This window comes from Cygnus olor, chromosome 27, assembly GCF_009769625.2.
Source record: "Cygnus olor isolate bCygOlo1 chromosome 27, bCygOlo1.pri.v2, whole genome shotgun sequence".
In the NCBI taxonomy this organism is placed as follows: domain Eukaryota; kingdom Metazoa; phylum Chordata; class Aves; order Anseriformes; family Anatidae; genus Cygnus; species Cygnus olor.
In genome coordinates this window covers 3,566,415-3,592,212 of record NC_049195.1, presented here as the reverse complement: position 1 = coordinate 3,592,212, position 25,798 = coordinate 3,566,415, and the positions used below count along the sequence as shown (strand labels likewise).

General features: G+C 63.5%; 2 protein-coding genes across 5 annotated transcripts in view; both read right to left on the bottom strand.

Annotated features, from left to right (window-relative positions):
• The window catches only part of BIN3 (bridging integrator 3), a 39,185-nt gene extending 27,912 nt beyond the window's left edge, over positions 1–11,273 (bottom strand). For 2 of the 4 annotated variants that reach the window (XM_040538283.1, XM_040538288.1), the window contains exons 1-3: positions 11,203–11,258; positions 6,566–6,715; positions 524–572 (exon numbers count right to left, since the gene is read on the bottom strand). In XM_040538283.1, the coding sequence (XP_040394217.1) occupies positions 524–572; positions 6,566–6,569 (53 nt within the window). In that variant the 5' untranslated portion in view covers positions 6,570–6,715; positions 11,203–11,258. Of the gene's footprint in view, positions 1–523; positions 573–5,326; positions 5,422–6,565; positions 6,716–11,202 lie in introns of those variants that run through there. The other 2 variants (XM_040538287.1, XM_040538285.1) reach the window with 2 other exon arrangements.
• Positions 11,274–15,740: 4,467 nt separating this feature from the next.
• On the bottom strand, positions 15,741–19,511 carry EGR3 (early growth response 3). The gene is made up of 2 exons (XM_040538506.1): positions 19,244–19,511; positions 15,741–18,180 (listed from the first exon to the last, which is right to left on the bottom strand). Exons 1-2 carry the CDS (start codon positions 19,395–19,397, stop codon positions 17,141–17,143), a joined length of 1,194 nt encoding a protein of 397 aa, XP_040394440.1. The 5' UTR covers positions 19,398–19,511; the 3' UTR covers positions 15,741–17,140.
• Positions 19,512–25,798: the final 6,287 nt, after the last annotated feature.

Here is a 25,798-nt window from a genome sequence, read left to right as displayed (position 1 = left end):
CGAACGCCCGAGAATACAAAATGCTTTTTTAATTTGCTTTTAAAGCAAATGCTGTGCAGCACAAATTAATTCACGCCCGAGCACTAAGCATCTCGGCTTATAAGCCTTTCTTTGGAAACAGTTATATTCAGCGAGCTGAACCACTCCTCCTCCTCCATCTGCTCAGCAAGGCTGAACAAACAAGCCATTGCTGAAAGAAGGAAGGAAGGAAGGAAGCCCGTTCAGCCATCTCCAAGGAAAACCGTGCCAGACCAAAAGAGCTCTCTCCCCTCGTCCCCCCCGGCCCCGAAAAGGGAGCGGATCCCGAACCGAAATCCTCTCCCAGCTCGGGACTCCCCCTCACTCCTCGCACGAGGAGCCGGGCGCTGGTCAGAGCCCGCAACAGGTTTCTGCTCGCTCCCATCTCCCTCCCACGCGCGCGCACACACGCGCTGGCAAAATGGGACGAGTCAAAGTGCTGGCTTGACTCATCAGCCACATGATCAAAGGCTGGATCTAAAAAAGGGGGAATCGGTTTACTCACTGTCTTGGGTACAATCTGTTTCTTGGGCTGCCCGATCTTGAACGGTATCCTGGAAAAGAGAGGAAGGAGAGAGGGGAGGAGAACGGGTGAGCGGAGCCGGCCTCGAGCGCGGCGCCGCAGCAAAAGCCCGGCTCCGCCGGCCCCGTCCTCGGCGAGGGGTCCTGGGGTGAGCCGGGCTGGATTTTGGGGGTGGGAAGCCTTGCACGAAGCGTGCTTTCCCCCCCCCCCCCCCCCCCAAGAGCCCCTTTTCCTCCGGCTCGCTGCTCTCCAGCCGCCGCCGTCCCCTTTTCCCTGCCCCGGCGATAGGAAGAGAGGCGAGGGATGCTGCAGGCAGTCCTTGGCACGGCGAGCGGCTGGAGAACGCGCCACGCTTCCAAACAAATCTGAAGGGGAGGGAAAAAAAAAAAAAAAAAACACAACACAACACAACAAACCCTGTAAATATTTAGCGAGAGGATATTAAAAAAAGTAACAGCCCGAGTGTCTGGAGCTGCAAGCCGCTTCAAAGGATTTCTCTGGTACAACAGCTGTAGGAGCGGCTCACCTGCCAGCCTTCATTCTTAAAATCCCTAACATGGTTGCTAGTAAAATCTGGGTTACCTAAATTGGTTTCCCCCACGCGAGCTAGCTCGGAGGTGAAGAGTACTCGAAGGAAATCACGCGCCGTACGGAAGGGTGGCTCGGTCAGACGGTTACAGCCAGGCGGCCACCCCGGGAATGATTGGGTTTCTTCCCCTTATCAGGATCATAAAAAAACCAGGAATGCAAGTGCTGCCTTCGGCGGGTTTAATTAAGTCAAAGAGGTTAAAACGTCGCGTCCAAAATCTGCCAACGTGCGCCATTTGGGGCATTATGTTGCTTCAACCAAACCAAAAAACCTGGTCCCGCAAGACGACGCCAACCTCTCTTCCCGGAGATGCCTCAACTGGAGCACTCCTACGGCTCCTCTGCAACCACATCCCAGCCCCAATTTTTGGGGGGCTCTTCCTGCAGGGTGTCAGAGCCCCCTCGGACCCCGCTACCCAAAACCTGGGCTGCCGAAGGGCACGGCAGGACCGGGGTTTGGCCGCTGGCCGGGCCGGCTCCTGGCTCCCGAGCTCGCTCCGCTCGCAGCCGGACACGGCCAACGAGCGCTCGGCTTTCCACGTGCTCCTCATCAGCTTTACTCACGAGTTCCCACGCACCAACGCTGCTACCTCTGCTCCATCAGACGGCTGGAAGCCTTCCTACCAGCTACCCCGAACCCCTGGAAATCCTTTTATTTGTAGGGTATTTTGTAAAACCAGTGCCACGCTCCGCAAACACCGCGCGCGGGGGGAAAGCGCCCGCCACGAAGCCCCATCGGCTCGAGGGAAAGCCAAAACGAGGTTATCCAACCCCCGCCCCGATCCCTCCCTGCCTCCTTTCGCCAAGCTTCGGCATCGTTTTCCAACCAACGGTGTAATTAGCCGCCGGTAACGAAGCCGGCCCTCAGCCCGTAGCGCCGAGCGGCTCGCGGAGCAGCGGCCAGCCTGAGTCACCGGGCTTAAATTTAAGTTTTCTGCAGAGCTTCCTGTTTATCGTTCTCCGGTTCAAGTGATATAATTTTAGGGTTTTTAACCCTTTCCAGCTCCCGGGGCATGCCGGGCAGCCGTGAATCACACTTCTTTTCTAAACAAACACTCGCCTGGCATATAATTACCCCGTCAATAACCGGGTGTGCGGTGCCTTACAGGAAGAAAGCGTGAAAAAAATAAATAAATGAAGGATTTTGCTTTCTGTTTTCCTGCACGGGTCAAATATAAACCAAAATGAGGTAGCTCCCTTCTTCTCCCAGGCACAGGCTGTCCTGGAAGCCAGGTGCCGTCACTAGATGTTTTTGGAAGTGACTGCATAAACCCGGCTCGGTGGCAGGAGGAGAAATCCGCACTGGCTCAGGCTGGGAAGGAAGCCAGGACGAGGGAGCTGTGGGCTGCAGCCAGGCACGGCCGAGCAGCGATTGTGGGGGGGGAAAAAGGCACAATTTGGGAAAAAAAAAAAAAAAAAAGAAAAAAAAACAAAAGACGTGGTCTTCAGGGTGAGCAGCCGAGGGTGTAGGGCTGGAGATCCCGGAGCTGCGGCCGGGCGGCGCAGCTTGATTAAAACGGCAATTACAGCGTGGTCGGCGCGCTGCCGCTCCCCTCGGTGCCTCGAATCAAGGAAAAAAAAAAGCAGAAAAAAAAAGAGGGGCGAGAGGCAGAGCGACGCCACGAGCCCACCTGGAGCCGGCTGGAGGGAGGAGGAGGAAGAGGAGGAGGAGGAAGAGGAGCAGGAGGAAGAGGAGCGCAGCATCTCCCGCACGGGGTCCGGCCACCCCGCGGCACCGGGCGGGGGCTCCCCTCTCCTCCACGCTGCAGGGGGAAGGAAAAACAAACCAAACCAAACCAAAAGTAGCTGAGGTTTGTTGTTTTGTTTTTCCCCAGAACAAAAGGAAGTCAACAGAGCGCTGCACGCCGCTCCAAATCCACTTTGAAAGAGTAAATATCCCCCTCAGCGCCGCGATGCCGGTCGCTAATTAGGACTGTCAGGGTGAAACCTCCGAAAAGCCACCCCGCGCAAGGAGCGTCTGCGCGCCACGGCGCCGTCGTCGCTGGGTCCCAACTGGGGGCAATTTCCCGGTTTCCAAACCTTTCCCTTTCCACGCCGATCTGCGGGGATGAAAAAAGACGCACGAGCAGGAACAAAAGCAGCGAGGGAGAGAAAAGAGGAGATGCTTTTAGCCGAGATTTTTAAGTAAACGACAAGCCGGGCGCTCAGGACCGCGGCGGCAGGGCGCTGCTGGCAGCGGGGACTCGGTGTCCCCTGGGGCTCCGCGTCCCCCCCCTGCAGAATTTGGGTGACAGCAGGCACCCGACGCTGCAACGCCGCAAGCAGCCACGGCAAAACAAATAAAAACGAAGAGGGGTTTTGTTCTGGTTGGAGACCGTACAAAGGGCCTTTCGCGAGGAATCCCGGGGAGGTGGCTTGGTGCCGCGAGCCCCCCGGGGTGACGGGAGCTTTGCACGCTCCCAGGGGGACAAAAATCACCCCAAAATGCGGCCGCGGGTCTGCACGCCCCGAGGGGAAAGCAGAACGGGCGCGTTTTTGGTTTCTGCTGAGCGAGAGGAAGCCGGGGCTGTGTTTGGGGTGTGAAATCCCTTGAAATCGTGTTCCTGAAGAGCGCGCGGGCTGACTCACAGCAGCGTTCCCCCTCCGGTCGGAGCCAGCCCCTCGTCCCCCTCCCGGGGCTGGCCGGGGACACGGCGGTGACTTCTGCGAGGCTGACGGAGCTGGGACGGGAGGGAGGAGGGCGAAGCACCGTGGGGAGGGGGTGGGAACGGCTTAGAGTCGGAAAAAAAGTGTGGGTGGAGAGAATCCTGCGAGCTTCTGCTCGGGGATGTTCAGGAACCCCAGGGAGGGGAAGGTGGGAGAAGCTGTGGCTAATTTTCTCTGAAGTTTTCCCAGCAATGTCACATATTTACTTGGCTTTTCCACGCACAAACCCAGGGCCGCGCAAAAAAATAAAAAAAAATAAAAAAAAAAAAAGCAGCGAATTCTCCCCGGGATGCACGAGAGAGTCAGAAACGAACCCCGCAGGCTGGGGGGAGCGCAGCTCAGCGAGCTCTGCGGGGACCTGGGGACTAAAAGACGGAGCTCCCACTCCGCCGCGGTCCCCTGGAACGAGGCCGGGCAGGGACCGCCAGCCCCAAACCGCTTTAATTAGGGAGGAAAACGTCTTTAGGCTGCGTCCGGCGAGCCGCCAGCCCGTGGGACCACCCCGAGCACGGCCGGGTTGCAGAAATCCCCTCTCCAAAAAGCGAGGGGCGAGCGGGGAGCTCTCCGCGGAGCCCCCGGGGACGGACGGACGGACGGAGAGGGCTGAGTGGGAGGAAGGCTCTCGCCCGCAGCACATCTCGGACAGCCCGTCGAGGTTCATTACCCAGACGCTGAGGCAAAGCGACACCGAGCAGCCCCGATCAAGGGCGAGCGGGGGCCGAAGCGGGGCGGCGCTGGGGTCCGGCCCCGCGGGTCGCGCTGCCGAGGTGGCACTCAGCGGTGGCAGGGGCTGGTTCTCATCGAGAACACGGCCGCACGTCAGGCTGCCAACCCAACGAGCCTTTGGGGAGAAACGCCGGCTTTCCGCGGAAAGCTTCGGGGTTGGGTTGGTTTTTCGGTTGGGTTTCTGGTTTTTTTTTGTTTGTTTGTTTTGGTTTTTTTTTTTTTCCTTCCCCCCATCAAAAAAAAAAAACAAAACAAAAAAAAAAAACAAAAAACAAAAAACCAAGCGCCAGCAAAACAGCGTAGCCTGGACTTCGGCCAGAACTATTCACTGCTTGAATTTCCACCAAAATTTCCACCAAAAACATCGAGTTTTTTCACCGGAATGAAAGCTCCCCGAGCGCGGCCAGACCCACGGCGCTCAGCACCCTGCGCTCAGGACCCCGGCGAGCCTGGCTCGCGGCCGCGGCTCCGCTTTCCAAAAACCTTGACCGTGCTGAGAGCTCCTAGAAAATACGATGCCCACCTCTGAACCCCCACAGAAGCCAATCTGGGGCTGAAAACCGGCCCCGAGCCACCCTAAGACCACCCCCCCTCTGCCAGGGTCGGGGCAGGGTGCTGTGCCAAGAGCTCCCCTTCTCCCCGCTGGTGCCCACGCTTTGGAGAGGGCTCGGCGCTGGGTGCAGGGAGACAGCGGCGTGTGAGCAGGGCTGGAGGCTGCCTGGGAGAGACCGAAGCGCTCCTGCACGCGCCAGCAGGTCGAAAAAAACCGGGAGAATGGCGAGGGAATGACTTCTGCTTTCTCACCGGCGGACTGCAGGCACCACCTCGGGGTCCGGAGGGGGCTCTGTCCCCTGGAGCGGTGCCTCCCGCGCTCGGGAAAGCATCAGAAGGGAAAGGCAGAAACTCCTGGAAGAGTCAGAAATCGTCCCGAAAGCTCTGCTCCTGCACGGCCCCGAGGTGCCGCCGGTGCTGGCGCCGCCCGGGGGGTCCCCACGCTGCCAGCAGGGGTTGGCCAAGGGGAAGAGGAGCAGGAGGAGCGCGACCGGTGCCGGTTCCTGCCGCCGCGTCACGTCTCCCGCCAGCCAAAGCGGCGTTTTGCGATGCCACGGGGGAAAGCGGGGCACCCCAAAGCCCCGGAGGCGTGAAGGCAGCCCTAATATTGCTCGAGGAAGGGCAATGAGTTTATTATCAGGTCGGAAAACAGGACCCAAAGAGAGGCGATGCGGTGAGAGCTGGCGCGAAAACCGCCCCCAGCCTCCTGCCCCGCGGGTCTCCGGCCTCGGGGCCGCCCGAACCCTTCCCAAATCCCCTAAAATCCCCTAAAACCAGCGGCCGTGCCCTCGGAGCGGGGGAAATCCGGCCCGGCACAGGTGAGGAAGGCAGCCGTGGTTGGAACGGGGGCCTCTCGCACGGCTCTGGCTGCCTCGCTGTACTACAGGGTGTCCATGGAAACTGCATGCACCGTCCCACCCCGCTCCCCCTGCCTCGGAGGAACTCATGGCAACCGCTCCAAACAGAGCCCTGGATGCGCAAGGAAAAAATTATTCAAACGGCTCGCGCCGGGGGAGACGCTGCGCCAAGGCCTGCCTTCGGTTCCCTCCGCTGAAGCCTCGCGGGAGGCCACGGGCTGGGGAAAGGCACGAGGGGGTCCGGGGAAGCGGGACCCTATAAAATAAGCGCACGGGGATGCGCGCTCCCGCCCGCGAGCGCAGAGGCAAAAAGCCACTAAAGGGCGCCAGGGTGAGCTCTTGTGGCACGGGGGAGAGGGACGGGGCCGCAAGGACCCGTTTGGCGTGGGTTTAGGGTCAGCAACAGGGGTCAGAGCCCCGCTTTCAGCCCGGCCCCGACGCCGGCAGCGGGGAGAGCCGCGAGCCCTCCGCCGCAGGGCCGCTCGCGTCCCCGCCGCGTGCGCGGTGTCGGCGCTAAGCAAAATCAAAAATAATGTCAGAAATCCACTCTCCCACCCGTTCCGAGATGAGCATGTAAAAAAAAAAAAAATAAAAAATGTAAAAAAAAAAAAATAAAAAATGATATTTTACTCACCCATCAAAAGAAAATTACTCACGCCAGGCGCGTGGGCGAGCAGAATTTTGCAAGGCTGTTTTAGGCCCTGACTGTGCTACAAAAATATCCATTTTGAGCTTGGTTGTGAAACGCGGTTGTGGCTCAACTAGAACATTGTTTTTCAGCTACCTGTACAAAGGAGACGGGAAAAAATAATAATTAAGGAATAACCACGTGTTAATCCCGCCGGGGGGGGGGGGGCCGCGCTGTCGCCCTCGCGCGGCTCCTGAAGGCCACCCATGGGTGCCCCCCCGGCACGGGGTGCCCGGGAGGTGTCTGGGAGCCTGATGCCGTCCCATTTTATCCCGTTTTCATCGCCGGATCCCAATTTCTGCTGAAAGCCGGGGAGAACGGGGAAGCGTTGCCATCGACCGCGAGGCGACCGCGGTTCGGGCTCCGAAAAAAAATAAAAAGTCAGTATGGAGTCGCTGGGAAGTGGCAGCGCCTTGGTTTTTGCACAGCTCCCACCCAGCACGGCCACAGCACACCTCCAGAAGACTTAAAACACGCTTAAAAACCCGTGGTGCCGCAGCCCAAATCCAGGAGATTTCAAACGCGATTAAAAACCAGCCACTGCCCCTGGGCCACAGCCCAAAGGCGCCTGCTGCTCCCCGATCCCCGTCCTCCCAACCTCTCCCAGTGAATTTCCTTTTCTGAGACGCTCCCCGCAGCCCCCTCATCCCCTGTTACGCCCCCAGATATTTCGGACAGCACATTTCCGTCTCCTCCCGGGGAGCGAAGCACCGCCAAGCCCGCACGGCCCCGACCCTTGGACGCCCGGTGCCCCCAGCGCGAGCTCGGCTCAGCCCCAAGACCCCAAAACCCACCCCAAAAACGCCCCGGGAGACCACGTGCTGAGCGGTGGCTCGCTATCAACCTTTGCTCAACGCGTTTCGTGGGGGTTTTTTCTGCCCGTTTCTTCTTTTTTATTTCCCTGCTGGTGCAGCGGTGCCGAGCCGTCACGCTGCCGAAAGCCCCCTGCCCGAAGCCACCCAAAAAGGGGAGGTGTTGGCGAGGCTGCCTGCGAGCTGCGGCGGCGTTTGGGCTCGCCAGGTTCCGAGAACCTTAAAAAAAAAAAAAAAAACAAAAAAAAACCCCTTTGGGCTGCCACAAATCCCTCGGGAAAGCTGCGGAAAGCGCAGAAAATCCGCGCAGGGGCGAGCCGCCGGGCTCCGCGGCGCCCCAGGCTCACCGGCGGGGGGCCGAAAGGAAGGCGGCGAGTTTTGGGCAACGTCTCCTCCGTCCGCGCGAGGCCGCTTCCCGAAACGAGCCTCCTCCTGCTCTCAACACAGCTCGGCCCAGAAAGGCAGCGCCGCTCCGCCGCCCGGGTGCGGGAGCCAGGGGATGGGGGCTTTCACCCGGCTGCCGTCCCCGGGGCCGTGTCCCAGGAGCTCAGGAGCGAAGTTCCCCGCTCCCCTCACGGGGATTACGCGGTCCCCCGGTTGGCGTGGGGCAGGAACCCGACCTGCCCAATACTCGGCTACAAGGAGAGAACGCAAGCGATTGAAAACGCGTGGCATTTATAAGGCGCAAACGGCCCCGCCGCCCCTCGAATCCCCGTTTTTTGGCAAAAAAAACAAAACAAAAAAAAAAAAACCACCTCGTCGAGGGGGCAGAGGCTGAGGCCGCGGCCTCACGCGCCAATCCCGCCCGCCCGCGCCGCGAGGCTGAGCTGAGGGCGAAGCTCCCGGCCTCGATTCTCCCCGCGGGCACCCAAAACGAGCCCTGCGAGGCCTTCCCGGGCAGACGCGCCGCTGGGAACCCGACCGACGTCCAGGGAAAGCAAACTCCAGCTCCGAAAGGAGGAGAAATAAAGCTCAGCGGAGGAGAAATAACGCTCGGCCTCCCGGCGGGGCGCGCCAGCACCCACGGCGGGTGCTTTTTGCTCTGACACGGGGCACAAGCCCGTCCCGCCGGGCTCCCCAATCCCCGTGAATAGCTCGATTCATCGGGGGGGGAGCGGGGGCGGCACGAATTAGGGCCCGGCGGGGCCTCGAGGCCGCACTGAGGCCGGTTGTGTCCCCGACGGTGTCCTCCGAGCCCCTCGCTGCCGGGCGTCGGCGGAGCCGCGAGACGCTCGAGGGCTGACGTGGCGGAGAAGAAAGAGGAGCCTGATGGCGGGCGCGTAACGTCCCCCCCCCTTCCTCCTCCTCCTCCTCCTCCTCCTCCTCGCGATGACCTTCTCTTCCTCCCCGGCTAAAGATGAAAAGGAAAAGGAAAACAAACCAAAAAACCCCGATCTTGCAGCAAAAGGCACGTGCGGCGTGTGCCGAAGCCCCGTTGCTCGGTGAGGCTCGGGAGAGCGCGACGGGGAGAGGAGGCACCGGGAGCCCCCCCCCCAAACACCAGGAGCCCCCCCCCAGCACCGGGAGCCCCCCCCCAAACACCGGGAGCCCCCCCGGGGCACCTCCAGGAGCGACGGAGAGGGGCAGGGGCAGCCCGGGCCGAGGGCAGCCCCCGGGGAGAGCTGCGTTAATCAACCCCGCGTCAATAAACCACGGCCCTTGCACGGCGCGAGGGTTTTTAGGGGTTTTTAACCAAAAGGACGCGTTTTAATAGGTACCCGCCCGGGCGCGGCTGCGTTGCTGAGGCGTATCTCTAGATCCACGGCTTCTCCTGCTCCCAGCCCAAAAAATCTCTCATTTTTTCCCCACCGTGGCCCCCGTCCTTTCCTCTCGGGGCCGCCGCCGCCGCGCTCGGGGCTCATTTCCACCGCGACTCGCTCAAAAAAAGGCGACGGGAAGGCAGGAGGCAGCGGGAACGCGGCCGTGGTGTCCGAGCGGACCCTTCCGCGGGTGGGAATTCGCGGGGTTCGGGGCTTTGTTCGGTTTTTAAAAAACAGCTTTAACGGGGTTTCGCTGCCCGTCCCAGGCAGCCGGAGGCCTCGGGTCCTTTATGGGGCGCCCGGCTGGCGGCACAGCCCCGAGGCTGCACTCACACAGAGCCTGTGTTACCCCGCACGTCAGCGACCCCGCACGTTACCCACCCCGCAGGTCAGTTATCCCGCACATCAGCTACCCCGCACGTTACCCACCCCGCACGTCAGCTACCCCGCACGTTACCCACCCCGCACGTTGCCCACCCCGCACGTTGCCCACCCCGCAGGTCAGTTGCCCCGCACATCAGCTACCCTGCAGGTCAGTTACCCTGCAGCTTAGCTACCCCGCACGTTACCCACCCCGCACGTCAGCTACCCCGCACGTTACCCACCCCGCACGTTTCCCACCCCGCACGTTGCCCACCCCGCAGGTCAGTTGACCCGCACATCAGCTACCCCGCAGGTCAGTTACCCCGCAGCTTAGCTACCCCGCAGGCTACCCACCCCGCACGTTACCCACCCTGCAGATCAGTTACCCCGCACGTCAGCTACCCCGCAGGTCAGTTACCCCGCACGTTACCACCCCGCACGTTACCCACCCCGCACGTTACCCACCCCGCACGTTACCCACCCCGCACGTTACCCACCCCGCACGTTACCCACCCCGCACGTTACCCACCCCGCACGTTACCCACCCCGCACGTTACCCACCCCGCACGTTACCCACCCCGCACGTTACCCACCCCGCACGTTACCCACCCCGCACGTTGCCCACCCCGCACGTTGCCCACCCCGCAGGTCAGTTACCCCGCATGTTACCCACCCCGCACGTTGCCCACCCCGCACGTTGCCCACCCCGCACGTTGCCCACCCCGCACGTTGCCCACCCCGCACGTTGCCCACCCCGGTGCCAGTTCCGTGCCCGCACCACCCGCACACAGGCTGCGGACCCGCACACCAGGTCCATACGGCCGGAGGTCGGCCCCCCCTGCCCACACGTGTCAGCCCCGCCCCCCCCCGCCGCTCAGCCCCCCCCGTCCATACATTATTACGGGTCAGCACCCCCCACTCACACGTTATTACAGACCAGCCCCCCCAAACCCCGTCACCCCCCCCCAGTCCATACAATATTACGGGTCAGCACCCCCCACTCACACGTTATTTTACACCAGCCCCCCCCATCCATTATTACAGACCTGCCCCCCCCCCATACCCTGTCCCCCCCAGTCCATACAATATCACAGGTCAGCACCCCGCCCCCCACATTATTATAGAGCAGACCCCCCCCATACCCTGCCCCCCCCCCATCCATCCATTATTACAGACCTGCCCCCCCCCATACCCTGTATCTCCCCCCGGTCCATACATTATTATGGGTCAGCACCCCCCCATACATTATTATACACCAGGCCCCCCCCATACCCTGCCCCCCCCAAACCCTGCCCCCCCCCATACATTACCACAGACCAGCCCCCCCCCATACCCCGTGCCCCCCCCCCCAGTCCATACATTATCACAGGTCAGCACCCCCCCCATACATTACCACAGGCCAGTCCCCCCCCAAACCTTCCCCCCCCATTCTCACACCCCCCCAGCCCCCCCCAGGTCCCCCCAAAGCCCCCCTCCACTATCACGCCCCCCCAGTAACCCCCCCAACCCCCCCCCCAGTCCCCCTCCACACCCCCAGCTCAGGCCGTGGGGCCCGGCTGGGCCCAGAACGGAGCCTCCGGGACCCCCCGGGACCCCCCCCGGACCCCTCGGGACCCCCCCGGGACCCCAGACCCCCCCCCCGGCTCACCAGCTCATGGTCCCCGCCGCTCCCGGAAGTCGCTGCCGCTCGGCCCCGCCCCTTCCGGCCCCGCCGTGACGACGCGGCTCCGGGGAGGGGAGGGGAGGGGAGGGGAGGGGGGAGGAGTTAACTCTTGCCGTGCCGGGCTGGCTGGTGGGGGGGTGGGGGGGAGCCCGCGGAGTGACGTCACGGGGAGGTGATGTCACGGGGAGGGTGACGTCACGGGCAGGGTGACGTCACGGGCAGGGTGACGGCATGGTGTTGCTCGGGGGGGGGGGGGGCTGGGGGCGGGGGGGGGTAGAGAGGGGCTGCCGTGGTGGGCTGGTGGGGTCCCAAATCCCACCCCAGTGGGATCCCAAATCCTGGCCTGGTGGGGTCCTAAATGACGTCCTGGTGGGACCCCAAATCCTGTCCTGGTGGGATCCCGAATCCCATCCCAGTGGGATCCCAAATCCCCTCATGGTGGGACCCCCAAATCCCATCCCAGTGGGATCCTAAACGACGTCCTGGTGGGATCCCAAATCCCATCCCAACGGGCTTCCAAATCCCGCCCCGTCGGGCTCCTGAATCTTGTCCTGGTGGGATCCCAGATCCCATCCTGATGGGCCCCGAAACCTGTCCTGCTGGGCTCCCCAGTGTCATCCTGGTGGGCTCCCAAATCCCACACTAATGGGTCCCCAAATCCCGTCCGAATGGGCTCCCAAATCCTGTCCCCTAGGGATCCCATATCCCATCCTGATGGGCTCCCAAATCCCGTTCTGATGGATTCCTAAATCCTGTCCCAATGAGGTCCTAAATTGTGTCCTGGTGGGCTCCCAAAACCCTTCTGTTGGGCTCCTAAATCCTGTCCCGATAACCTCCTAAATCCTGTCCCAATGGGGTCCCAAATCCTGTCCTGATGGGCTCCCAAATCCCATCCTGGTGGGCTTCCAAATCCCACCATGTTGCGCTCCCAAAACCTATCCCGTCGGGCTCCCAAATCCCGTACCGATGGCCTCCTAAATCCCATCCCAACGGGGTCCCAAAAGGGGGAGCGAAAAGCTTCCTGGGGGAAATCCCGTGAAGCCCCCTCAGCTGCCCCCAGCCCCCCCCAAAACCGGGCTAGGGGCTGAGCCGGGTGTGAAGATGCTCGGGGTCACCATCCCCCGGGGATCACCGTCCCCTGGGGGCTGGGGACGGCCCCCTCCCAGTGCCACCGCCCCAGCGGGTGCAGGATGCGGCCCCCGGTCCCCAGCCACCACCCCCCCCCCCAGAAGGAAAGGCACCGCTCTGCCAAGCCAGCGACTTCGCACATCAAAATAAGGAGGGGAAAAAGCAAGTGGGAGGAAATTATAGTTTGGGAGTTATTTTCAGAAAGGAAACTGAAAAAAAAAAAAAAAAAAAAATATACTCGGTTTCAATACAAAACACGGGAAATTCAGGAAAATAACTTGCAACAGGTTCTGGGGTGGGGGGGGGGGGGGGGCGGGATGGGGAAATTAGCTCGGCTCTGCCTCCCCCCAGCCTGTGTTAGAATAAAAAATAAAAATAAAAACAAAAATAAAAAATAAAAGACACAACCCAAACCAACATTTAAAATGGCAAACAGCCCCGTGCAGAGTGACGTGTGCGTGGCCGGGTGTTGGGCCATAAAAAGCCGAGGTGCTGGGGGCACCCAAGGGTGCTGGGGTGAACGGGGCAGGGGCGCAGGGCCGGGGGGACGTCCTGGGTGAGGAGGAGGAGGAGGAGGAGGCAGGGAGGAAGGCTGCTCGGGGCTTGTGGGCCTGCGGAGAGGCTGGGAGCAGGCAGAAAGGGGGAAAAAAAACGAGGAGCGGGAGGGACGGCTGAAGCAGGTTTTGGGGAGAAAAGCAGCAAAAGTGGGGGCTGGAGGCAGGGACGGGGGCGACGGGGAAGCAATGGAGTTTTTGTAGGGTATGGCAAAACCCTCAGCGCTGCCAACCACCGCGTCCCCAGTCCCTCGGTCCCCATGGCCAGCCGGGGACGGAGGCGAAACCCCAAACGGTGTCGGTGCCACCGGGCTGGTGCCGGCACGTGCCCCGGCACGGGGCCACCGGGCAGGGCCCGGCGCCAAGGGTGGCTTTTATCGATTAGCAGCAGGTAAACAGCGCGGTAATTACAGCCGCAGCTGATGCTGCTAAACTGGGAAGGTGTTACCAACACCGGTGAGGACACGGGATTAGCGCAAAGGGGGCGAGGGAGGTGAGACCCGGGCAGGGATTGCGCCCGCCGAGGTGGGGACCCCGAGCCGGGATCGTCCTCAGGGGGGATGACCAAGGAAAAGGGGGGTTTTGGAAGGATTTGGGGACGAAGGGTGGGGAAGAGCCCCCGGGAGAGGTGTGCGCGGCGTGGCGTGGGAGCAATTAGGTTCGGGGTGCTGGCAGGGAGGCGACACGAAGGGCAGAGGCTAGGACAAGCGCCCCGTGGCTCCCCGCACGTGTCGGGGAGCGGGGTGCCCTGGCAGAGGTTTTGGGGAGCGCGTTCCCTTCGCCACCTTCGATTAACTCCCTGCTCTTGGTGTGGTCGCTCTGGGCACGTTTCAGGGAGGCGACTCCTTCCCCGTCCGTATTTCTCAACGTGGAGGCTGGAAAGGGCCGGGAAGAGAAGGGAGGACAGATCCACATGGCACCGAGAGGGGCAGGAGATCCGGAAACGACCCGAGCACCATCTCAAGAAGATTTGCCTCGGCGGTTCTGCCGTCAAGGCAGCAGGAGAGGCCGGGCTGGAGGCCGAGAAGACCCGAGAGCGATCCCACCGCCACCTGTGGCATCGAGAGCTCCAAACACTCCTGGACACGCGTCCTCCAGCCTCGGGGAAGGGGCCTCGGCTCCTGGTGCTCCTCCTCAAGAAGCAATTCCCGTCCCGCGGAGGGCTCCTGGGTTTCGGCGGCGCCTTGCAGAGCCCCGAAGACCCTCGGCGGAGAGCAGCGAGGTGTCGGCGGCCTCCTCGGGAGGCCGGGGCCGCGGCGGAGCAGGGGAAGAAGGCAGCAACTTGTGTCGACGTGACTGGCAAGCCCTTCCCTCCTCCCCAGAACACAGATAGCCCAGAACGGGGATGGAAAGTGCCGTGTTTCCGTAGCAACCAACATTTTCGTGCAAGGTGCTGCACGCACGCCACACGTTTCGCCACCCAAGGGTGCTCCTCACCTTGACGGGTCCCGCCGGGGGGAGGACACTTGCGGGGCAGCGATGGGGCCGCGCTCCCCGGCCGCCGGGACCACGACATCCCGTTGGGGTCGGGGCTGGGAGCGCAGGCCCGGCCCTTTTTCTGCACCGAAAAGCTCCGAAAGCAACACCACAAAGGCTGGGGGCCACCACGGTGCTGGCACCCAAGGGTGCCCCCTCTCGGCCCCGGCCTGATGTCCCCGTGCTCACACCTCTCTGCGGTCACCCAGAGCCGAACCACGCTGGAAATGACCCCCTGGGGACGCAGGATCCGGCCCCACAGACCGCCCAGGGGCCCCGAAGCCGGTTCCCCGCTGGCCCCGAGGTCCCTTCCCCATCGGGAAGGCCCGGCCAGGCCTCCCCTGAGTCACCAGGAGCCACCCCAAGGCCCAGCCCCGGGTGTCTCCCCAAAATTAAAGGCTCTGAAAACGGCAGCGACTGGAAGAGCCGCCCCGGCCTGGCGGGAGCAGCTCCTCCGGGGCCCGTCTGCGGATGCAAATCAAGGCCAAAGAAGGGAAATCGGGCGGCGTTTTCCATATCCCCGCGTCCCACCACACGTGGGGACCACCGAGGATGACCACGGTGCTGCCAGCGCCCCGGGGGGGGCACCCAGCACCCCGCCTCATCCCGCTGCGTCTCCCACTTTTCCCTCTTGCCCCTACAGGCGCCGTATCCAAAATCCACGGGTTATTTTTAACAGGGGTGACCCAGCCAGCTCGCAGCACGAAGAAAAGTCCCTCTCCGCTCCGTACCTGCAGCAGTTTGGCCGGCGAGAGGCGGCGGGGGGCATTAAGGGCTGAACCCCCCCCAGATCCTCTTTTCCCCAGCCCTTATCCAGCGGACGCAACCGATCCCTAAATCCGGCTGCAAAATGGTGCCGGGGTCAAAGCCGACGGCGAGCGCCCGCTGCGGGGACCGAGGGCGGCCCACGGGTGGAAAAACCACGCGGGGACGGAGCCGGAGGAGATGGGTCGAGGAGGAAGAGGAGGAGGAGGAGGCGGCGGTGGCGTGGGTCTGGGGGCTCGGATGTCCCCGAGCGGCTGGGGAGGGGGCGCGGGGACGGAGCCGGTCGCCGTCGGGGTCCGAAGCGCCGCTGCTGCTGCCGCCGGGCTGTCCTGCGAACAGAACTGAAGGAGAGGGGACTGAGAAAAGGTTGGGTTATTTTTAAAAACCATACCAAAAAAAAAAAAAATAATAAAATACAGCACTAGAAAATGTACAAACAGATTTCAAAGTCATCTGTAAAGAGGCACAACGCCTACCATCCTACACATTTCAAGCAAGCCATTTTAACATTCTCCTTACATATTAGAGACTTTTTTTTTTTTCCTCCAAACCAATATAGATATTTTTAAGCAAGGTAAAATAAAGATATTTACTACAGAATTTGATTGTCAGCAAACACAATATATTTACTGCATTAGCATTTGCTCACAGTGCAAATGGTACAACAATACATCAGTTCAATATTTCTGATTTTTCCCTTAAAAATGCTGTATGCATTAACTATCATATTTGCATTACAACATGACAAATGAGCAAATGAAATGTGTGTGAAAATTATCACCTTTTCACAATATCAAGCATAATTTTTTTTAACCTTAGTATAAGGTACTATAAATCCAAGAAATAAAAACATCCACAAAATATATTACATCTGGTATGATTTTTTTTTTCTCTAAGTACTCAACTTTATACAAAAGTCTTTCAAAAAATATCATTCCCTTAGGTTTGTGTGGTTAAACCTGATTGTGTTTTTTGTTCCTTTCAGTTCACATAAATTAGACTGCATTCTTTCTCTTCTCTTTATTTTTTGTAGGTTTTTAATTTTTTTTTTTTTTCACATGCAGACATCAAACCTGGATAGCACGACCTTTTGGCAACAAAGATTTTTTTAAGTCATTATTATTTTTGCTTAGTTTAGCTTAAATGTCTGAGCACAGTTTTATTAAAACAAAAGAAGAAAAAAATCAGAGCAGTCATGCAATGACATGCACATACCAGAAGGAGAAAGGAAAAAAAAATAAAATAGAGGACTAATTGATTCTTCTCCTCCGTAGTTGGTTTGTTTTAAAGTGACCAAATAAAATAAAATAAAAATATCTCACATTATAAAAAGTATTCAGCAAAATACTGGTTTGTTTTGTTTTTTTTGTGTTTTTTTTTTTTTTTTTTTCTGCATTTCTGTAAAGAATTTCCCTTCTGCTGGAGAGAAAAAAAAAAAAAAAAAAAAGGAAAAGAACAGAAAAGGAACAAGCTGCTGCCGGGACAGCTCCGTGCCGCCCCCAGCACCTTCTCGCCAGCCCAGCAGCAGCCGCCCAGCGCCCGGGAGCTCGCCCCCCGCCGCTGCAGCCCGCTTACCTCCGCCGCCGAGCCGGGGGCTCGGGTGGGAAAAGCACGCGTGGGGCAGGACCCCGCCGGGGCTGGCTGCCCGGGCACCCAAGGGTGCCGTGGCGCCGCTCGCCGGGCCCTGCTGGGCTGGCTCCCAGCGGGTGGGATCCGTGCGGTGCCGACCCCCGAGGGCAGCCCGGCTGCGGGGCTCGGGGCTGAGCGGGTGCGGGCGCCGGGAGCGCGGCCACCGTGCTCCCGAGAGGCTCGGAGCCGGGTGGTGGGGTTGGATCCGGAGCAGGACCCCGGGCAGCCTGGGTGCAGGATCCGTCGGATCCGGCCCACGGGGGTCCGGGCAAGCATCCCGATGGCGGGGACGGGGGCACGGGGGCAACCGGGATGCCGGCGAAGCCCTGATCCATCCGGCACCAGTGCAAAGGGTGTCACCGCGCCGTGCCTCAGGCGCACGTGGTGACGGCGGGGGCGAGGGCGACGGGGGGCGAGGTGGTGGCGGCGGCGGCGGCGGGGGGCGCGGCGGGGGGCGGCCCGGCCGAGCCCTTCTCGGCCTTCTTCTCCTTCTGCTTGAGGTGGATCTTGGCGTGCCGCTTGCGCTCGTCGGAGCGGGCGAACTTGCGGCCGCAGAACTCGCAGGCGAAGGGCTTCTCGCCGGTGTGGGTGCGGATGTGGGTGGTGAGGTGGTCGCTGCGGCTGAAGCTCCGCATGCAGATGCGGCACTGGAAGGGCTTGTGGCCCGTGTGGATGCGGAGGTGGCGGGTGAGCTCGTCGGAGCGGGAGAAGCGGCGGTCGCAGCCCTCGGCGGGGCAGGCGTGGGGCCGCTCGTGGAGCGGCGTCTTGCTGGGCCGGTTGGGGTACTTGCGGGGCCGGATGGGTTTGAGGGTGAGCGGCGGCTGCGGCAGCCCCCCGAAGCCCGGGTGGATCTGCTTGTCCTTGAAGGCCTTGATGGTCTCCAGCGGGGTGATGGGGGGCGGGTTGACGCGGATGGGGTCCAAGCTCTGGAAGGGTTTGTGCTCCGTGATGGTGCCCATGTCGTTGGGGTGGTGGTAGAGGTTATAGTCTGGGATCATGGGGAAGAGGTTGCTGTCCAAGGCGGGCTTGGCCGCCTGGTAATCCTGGGGGGAGTAGGTGAGGCCGGGGTTGCTCTGGGGGTCGTGGAAGGAGACGGGCTCCGGGTAGAGGTCACTGCAGGAGGAGTAGGGCGGCAGCGCGGGGTACATCTGGTCCACGTCGCCCTGCGGCGGCCCCATGCTGCCCGCCGAGCTCTGCGTGCTGGTGAGCGCGCCCGAGGACGGCGGCACCCCCAGGATGCCGGCGCTCATCAGGCTGATGATGTTGTCCTGGCACCAGTTGGAGGGCGAGTCGAAGGCGAATTTCCCCAGGTAGGTCACAGTCTTGTTGCCCGGGGCGGGCTGAAAAGTCCCCGAATAGGACAATTCCTGGCTGGCTTTTTCGTTCGCTAAGCCAATGTCCATAACATTATCTGCAGAGCGGGGGAGAGAAGCGGGGCACGGTGAGCCGGGCGGGCCGCAGCGGTGCTGGGGAGCGGGGATGCGGCGAGCCGAGCCCCCCTAAGCCCCCCCAGCTCTGCGGGTCGCCCCCCACCCTCTTCTTCCTCGCTCTTCCCCCCCCTCTCCAGGGCAACCGGCGCGGCGGCGGCTCGGCTCCCCGTGCGCTGCGGCGCTCGCTGCGGAGGGTCCCGGGGAACGGAGCCGGGCGGCCGCCCCCGCCGCCCCCCCCAACCCCCCCCCGCGGCTCCGGGCTGCCGGGGCCGCCCCCCCGGCGCTGGGGGGGGGCCGGGGGAAGGAGGGGAGGTACCTGCGGCTACAGGTAGGCTCCCACCCCGGCAGCCCCGGGCATCCTCCCCGCCGACAGCGCCGGGCACTCCGCGGAGCACCCCCCCCGATGGGGGGGGGGGGGGGGGGGGGCCACCGAAGCCGTTACCAACTTGGCCCCGCGCAAGGAGGAACGCGAGCGACTTTCAGCCCGGCTCGGCTCGGCACGGCCCCGGCGCCCGGAGGCAGCGGGGTGATCCGGGGGGGGGGGGGGCTCCCCCCCCCCCTGCCTCTCACCTTGCGGGCCCCCCCGGCGCCCCCACCTCGCCCCCAAGGCGCCCCGGGGGGGACCCCCACGGCACGGCCACGCGTGTCCGCGGGGGGGGTCCCGCTCCGCCAGCGGGGCCGCGGGGTGGGCTCCAGCTGCCGGGAGGGGGGGTCCTGCCGGCCGCGTTCCCCCCCCCCCCCCTTCATCCTCCCCCCGGAGCCGGAGCCCGGCCGCTGTCCCCGTACCTGCGGCGGCGGCTCGGCGGCAGCGCTGCGCGGAGCCCTGCGGCAGGGGAGGCAGCGATCGCGCGGAGCCGGGGCGAGGAAAGGGGTGGGTGGGCGCGGGGGGGGGGGGGGGGTTGGGGGGGCCGCTCCCCAGCCCCGGCGCTTCCCCTTCCCTCCGAGGCTCCATGCCAGCCCGCACACGGCGTCCTCCTCCTCCTCCTCCTCCTCCTCCTCCTCCTCCTCGCCCCACCGCCTCCCCCGCCTGCCTTCCCCCTTTACCTGCAGCCATCTGGTTGTAGTGAGCCACCGAGTCGCTGCTGCCGGAGAAGATGTTCAAAGAGTTGGGGATCTCCTCCGGGTACAGATTGTCAGGCAATTGGTTCAGCAAAGTGTTCATGGTCCCCGGCAGCTTCTCCAGTAGTTTGCCTGTCATAGCACTGGAGGAAAAGGCAGGCTCACCGCGGCTCCGAGCTCCGCTCCGGAGGCGACAACATCCGAGTGGCAAATCCGGGCGAGGGCGAGCATGCAAAGGGAGGAAAGTTGGGGCGGGGGGGGGGGGGGTGGGGGGGCGGGGGGGGAGGCTGCGAAATTGGGGGGGCGAGGGGGGGGGGGGGGCGTGGGCCGGGGGGGGTGGTCCCGGGGGGTGTGGGGGGGTCCCGCCGGTGTTTCCTCGAGGGGAGGGGGCGATCCGGTGGGCAGCTGCGGCCGTGGGAGGATTTTTAACCCCTCCGCTCGCTCCTCGCTTTGCTCCGCTCCCGGCCCCGCTCGCAGGTTCCTCGCTGCTGCTCGACTGCTCCGCCGGGGACTCCTCAGCCCATTTATCCGGGCGGCGGGAGCGCTCCGTGACGTAGCTGCCCATATATGGACAGACAAAGCCGCGCCGAGGCCGAGACGTCACAATGGAAGCTCCGCACAATGGAACATTAGAAAGCAGGAAGCGGGGCCGGCGCGCGGCGGGGAACGGGCTGGCGGCAGCGGGAAGCGGGCACCGGGCACCGGGTACCATGCACGGGGCATCGGGCGCCGGGCACCGGGTGTCCTGCACCGGGCACCGGGCATCGGGCGTCTTGCACCGGGCATCACGCACCGGGCACCGGAAACCGGACACCGGGGTGTCCTGCACCGGGCACGGAGAACCGGGCACCGGGCGTCCTGCACCGGGCACCGGGCGTCATGCACCGGGCACCATGCACCGGGAAGTAGGCATCAGACACCGTACACTGGGCACGGGGAACCGGGCACCGGGCATCATGCACCGGGAACCGGGCACCGGGCGTCCTTTCCAGGGCGTCCTACACCGGGCACCGGGCGTAATGCACCGGGAGTCCTGCACCGGGCACCGGGAACCTTGCACTGGGCACCATGCACCGGGCACCTTGCACCGGGAACCGGGCATCCTACACCGGGCATCCTGCACCGGGCACCGGGCATCTTTCACCAGGCATCACGCACCGGGCATCACGCACCAGGAACCGGGCACCGTGTACCGGGAACCGGGCACCCTCCACCGGGAACCGGGCACCGTGCACCATGGACCCTGCACCGGGCACCTTTCTCCCGGGTACCGGGCAGCCCCGGGAGCCGTGCGGTGCCCGTCGCCCCGCCGATGGTGCTCGGAGCCTGGGGCTCCGCTGTAATGGGGGGGGGAGCAGCTGGGGACGGGGGGGGGGGGGAAGCGCCCCCAGACCCATCCCAAAAGTGAACCGGGCCGGGGGGCGCGCAGGGGAACCCCACAGGGTGGGAAGGGCAGAATGGGGGGAGGGGGGGGGGGCAGTGGGGGTCCCCGGAGCTCCCCCCCCCGGGGTGATGGGGAGCGAGGGGCGGCACCGAGCTGCCCCCTCCCCATCCACCCCGGGTCCCCTGGGGGAGGGAGCAGCGCCCCGGCTGCCCGCAAACAGGTAACACTTGTTGGTCGCCCGCGATTTTTAACCTCGCCTCTCTTCCCCCCCCCTCCCCACCCCACCCCCCCCCCCACCAGCTTTGAAAAGTTTGGCACTTCCAAGGCGTCGGTAATTAGGTGGTTTCGTGCGAAGTGTGCCAGCTGATGCTATCTGGGAAAACAAAAAACAAAAAAAAAAAAAAAAAACAAAGGAAAAAAAAAAAAACAAAACCCAAAAAACCAACAAAAAACCACCCCTCCGAGTTATAGAGCGAATGCATGGCAAAAGGCTGTGTTGCAAGAGCTCCGCTTGCCCAACTCCTTGCAGGGCCGGCTCGGCCATGGGAGCTGCGGGGAGAGCCGCGGCTCGAGGGGGGACCCAGCCGGGGAAGGGGGGGGGCACGGGGTGGGGGGGGGGGTGGGGGGGGGGTAGGGCAGGAGGCTGCCCCTGCTGCGAGGCTCTGGGCTCGCACCCGGCGGGATTCGACGTCTTGGGGGTTGGGGGGGGGGGGGGGGGGGCGTGGGGGGCTGCGGGGTGAGGGGGGGATGAGCCCTGGGGGGGGCGTGGGTGAGGGCTGGGGGGGGGGGGGGGGGGTCACGCTTGCTCTGTTTTGTACAGGGCCCTGCAGTTAATGCCAGTGGAAGGGCCCCAAATCCATTGAGCCCCCCCCCATCCGTTGACCCCCCCCCCCATCCGTTTGAAGCCCCCCCCCCCATATAACACATGACACCCGTTTCTTGCAGGACCCTGCTTTCGTTGGAAGCCACCTCATCACTTGTAGAGCCCCCCCCCCCCTTTGCAGAGTGTCGTCCCCCCCCCCCTTATGGAGAGCCCCCTACCCCTTTGGAGACCCCCCCACCCTTTGTAAAGCCCCCCACCCTTTACAGAGCCCCTCGCCCTTTCCAAAGCCCCCCACTCCTTCACACAGCCCCCCACTCTTTACAGAACCCCCCCATCCTTTGCAGAGCCCCCCCCCCCCTTTGCAGAGCCCCCCCCCCTTTGCAGAGCCCCCCACCCCTTGCAGACCCCCCCCATCCCTTTCAGAGCCCCCCCCATCTTTTGCAGAGCCCCCCACAACTATGGAGAGCCCCCCACCTTTTCCAGAGCCCCCCCCACCCTTTTGCACAGCCCCCCCCCTCCTTTTCAACCCCCCCCACCCCTTTTTAACCCCCCCCCACCCTTTGCAGCGCCCCCCACCCTTTGCATCCCGCTTCCCACGCCCTGCCCCCCCCCCCCATCCTTCACAGGGCACCCCCCCTCCTTTTACACCCCCCCCTTTACTCCCCCCCCCGCCCTTCCCCCCCCCTACGCCCGCAGCCCTCACCCCGCGGCCCCCCCCCCCCCCCCCGCCACCCCGCCCCTTGGCCCGGCGCGGCCCGGGGGAGCGCGGCGGCGGCTGCGGGGTTGGAAAGGGGGTGGGGGGGGGACAAGGAGCGGGGGGGCGGGGGGGGGGGAAAAACGGGGCGGCGGCGGGCGGGCGGCCGAGGGGAAGCGCCATACAAGGTCTGGATCCGGCCCCGCCTCTGCTGCCTTCTTTGGCCGCCGGTTCCGGTGCCCCCGGCGCGGAGCGGCCCCGGCCCCACGGCAGCACGGGGTTGGGGGGGTGGGGAAGGGCCCCGCACCCCGCTGCACCCCCCCCCGCCCCCCCCCCCCCCCCCCCCACACACACACCCCAGGAGGTTTTAAAGGGGGTCCCCAAACCGAGCATCCCCCCCCCCCCCCACCCCCGGTCCCCATCCCCAGCATCCCCGCGGCGCGTTCCCACGCTCCAGCATCCTCGGCGGGGGGGCGCGGAGGGGTCCCCGGTGCGCCCCCGCTGCTCCGCGGGGGTGGGGGCAAAGCAGAGCCGGGCCCCCCCCCCCCTTAAACAGCAGCTCAGCCCCCGAGCGTGTGCGGCACCGCCACCAGCACCAGCGACAAGAAACACCTCGGCTTACTCCAGGCTTCCTAGCGGGGGGGGGGGGGGGGGAGCGCGCTGGCTGCGCCGTGCTGGCAGGCACCGGCGAGCCTTGGGCTCGTAATTGCTGCGCCGGGGCAAGCACGCACTGGCCCAGCTCCTCGCCCCGCCACGGAGCAGCTCAGCACCCCAAAAGGTGCCAGGCGGCCCAGCCCCGCTCTTGGACGGGCGCCGAGAGGCACCGACCCCGGGCGGATCTCCGGAGACGACGCCTGCATCCGACGGGCGGCGTGTGGGGAGCCCCCCGAAATCATCCGGGGGGTGGCATCGCCACCGCCCCGAAGCCTCGCAGCGGGGTTTAAGCCGGGTTCAAAGCTCCTGAGTCATCAGGGCCTGGTTAGCAGGGCTAGGAGAGGGGGGGTGAAAGGCATCCCGTGAGAACGGCCCCATCCCGCGCGGCCACTCGCGCAGCTCCTCGTGGTGCTTCGATGCCAATTGATGGGGAACGGCCGCGAGCCAAAATAAACCCAGGCAGCCTTCGACTGGCATGAAAACGGCCGCGTGGGGGTTGGACTGGCTTGGTTACAGCTCGACGTAATGGGTTGGAGTGTCCCGAGCGGAGCACTTCACCCAAAGGGAGCGCAAACATCTCACCTTGGATGCTCCGAAGGGTTTTAAATTACAGCTTGGGCTTGGAGGGAGTCTGCAGCCGAAAGCTTTCACTTATTTTGATCGTCCCACACGCCTGCCTCTCAGGCCAGGTGATCCCATCCCGATTGGGGTGTCCCAGTAATAGGAACAATCATCGGTGTGGATCCACGCGCACGAAACGCTGCGGTCCCTTCCCCGGAGCCGATGCAGATAGCGTCCCACACCGCTATCACCTCTGCCCATCAAAGGCTCGTCACGTTAATAAAGCGAAGGAGGCAGAGCTAGCCGAGCCTCGGGCTCGGCCCCTGCACCGGCTGCCTTCAGCAATAACGGGAGGAACGATGCCGCGGTGCCGGAGCATCACGAGAGAGAGCCGCAGCCCCGTGCCGCGCACCCCGGGGACCCCAACGGGGCCGGGGGCAGCCCGTGGGGCGAGCACCACGCGGCGTGCCGAAACCCCGCGGTGCCCCGGTGGGCCGGGCTGGTGCCCACCACGCTGCCGTCACCTGACGGGTGATTTCTCCCCGCTCCTCTCGGTCTTGTGACCCCGGTGATTCATGTGCCGGGAGCCCGCAGGTGCGGCGAGCTGTGCCGCGGCCGGGCCGAGGAGCCCCGCTGCGCGCCGGCTCTCTCCGGGGACCGCCGGGGCTTTCAAAAGGGGAACCGGGCAGGTTTTTTTCACCTAATTAACGGCAGCATAAAGGCAGCTATAGGGAAGATAGCACGGCTTGCGTGTCTCGTGGTGAGGCGAGCGGGCTGCTGGTTCCCACCGAAATCGCGCCCAGACCTCGGTGCTGGGCTGGAGCTGAGAGCTGAGCCCGGGAAGAGCCGAGCAGCAGAGGCTGAGGACCACGAAGAGGTGCCCAGCGCCTGCCCACCGCCTTTCCGGGGTTCTCAGGAGCTCGGGGAGGCTCCGCGCGGGGCTTAGCACATGGCTGGGGGCTTCGGGGACCCACCACGGCGGTGCCTCAAAGGATGCTCAGATGCTGAGCTCGAGACAGGATACGGAGGCTTTTAACAGAAAACAGAAGCTTCGCTCCCCAGCCCCTTGGATTTGCTGCAGATGCAGATCTGGGGCTGCTAAGGTCACCAAGATGTAAACACTGCGGCTGGTGGGGACCTAAAAGGTCACCCCACCACGCTCCTACCCCCAGGCATGACTGTACCGGGGCCATGTGCGGAGGCGGCTGCTGGGATGGCCGACACCGCCAGCCCTTCTCTAGCAGCTTGGAGCAGGGGAACAAATCAACTCAGCCGCCCGAACCGCGAGGTGGGTGTCGCGGAGGTATCTGATGAAGCCACGGCCGTTTCGCAGGGCTGCGAGCGTTTTGTTTGCAGGCGGTGAGGTCGCACGGGCGGGCTGCGGCGAGTCGGGGGCGTCGAGCACGAGCTGCCCCCGATGCGGCTCCCGGGGCAGGCCCTGCTTCGGCAGCAATTCACTCGCTGGGCAGCCCGGGAGCTGGACGCGAGAGATGCTGAGCACCTGCAGGGATGGGAGGCAGGGTAATTTCAGCCCTGCCGTAATTTCTGGAGGAGGAGAGACTTTCTCCTCTGCTGCTGTTGGGCGTGGGAAATCCTCATTTCAGGCCAAAGTCTGGCTCGGAGAGCTCCAGCCGGGAGAAACTGCCGGGCAGCTTTCCTGACCCAGCACCAACACCCTCCCAGCACCGTCCGCGTCCTTCCACAACGCGGGCTCCCAGCTCGCCTCGGTTTTCCTGATTTGCCTGTGAAAACTACACACCCTCCTCCTCCGGAAAGATTCAGAAACACTTGCACTGAACTATGCATGGCAAATGAGGCACACGTCTCCCTCATCCCTCCTCCTCTGGGGGGGGGCGAGGGGACCCCGAGGGCAGGATTTGGCACCCCGGGACGCTGCTGAGTGCTGTGCTGGTCCCGAGGGGTCCAGCTGGCTCAGCTTGGGCTCTGGTGGGGGGCAACAGGTAGAGAGGTGTTTGGGGTGCACCAGGAGGAGGGGGAGTTCTGTACGAGCCCTTTCCTGCTTCAGTTTCCCTGTGGCAAGGGGGAAAAAATCAGCCCTGCCTCACCCTGCGCAGCAGCCACGTTAAGAAATTTAGAGGGGGGAAGGTCCCCGAGGTGGAAGAGAGATGGAAACCCACCCCAAACAAGCCTGGGGCAGCCGGAGGAACCCAGCCCGGTGCAGCCCTGGGCACCCAGCACATCCCTGGGCACCCCATCCAGGGAGATGGGTGCTGGGTGGCCGGGGCCGGTCCCTGAAGGTGGCAGCACTGGGAGCCGCTGGAAGCCAGGGAAGCTCCGGCACCCGCGGCAGCACCACCGGGTGCTGCTGGCGACGGCTCCGCCTGCACCCCCAAACCTCCTCACCACCACCATCCCCATCCCCATCTCACCCCTTGCATCACCCAAAAGGGCACCACGGGACTC

Coding starts and splice junctions, on each gene's coding strand:
- EGR3 (XM_040538506.1), bottom strand. CDS start 19,397: ATGACAGGCAAACTACTGGAGAAGCTGCCGGGGACCATGAACACTTTG. Junction 18,181..19,243: donor CTACAACCAGATGGCTGCAG/GTAAAGGGGGAA, acceptor CCCGCTCTGCAG/ATAATGTTATGGACATTGGC.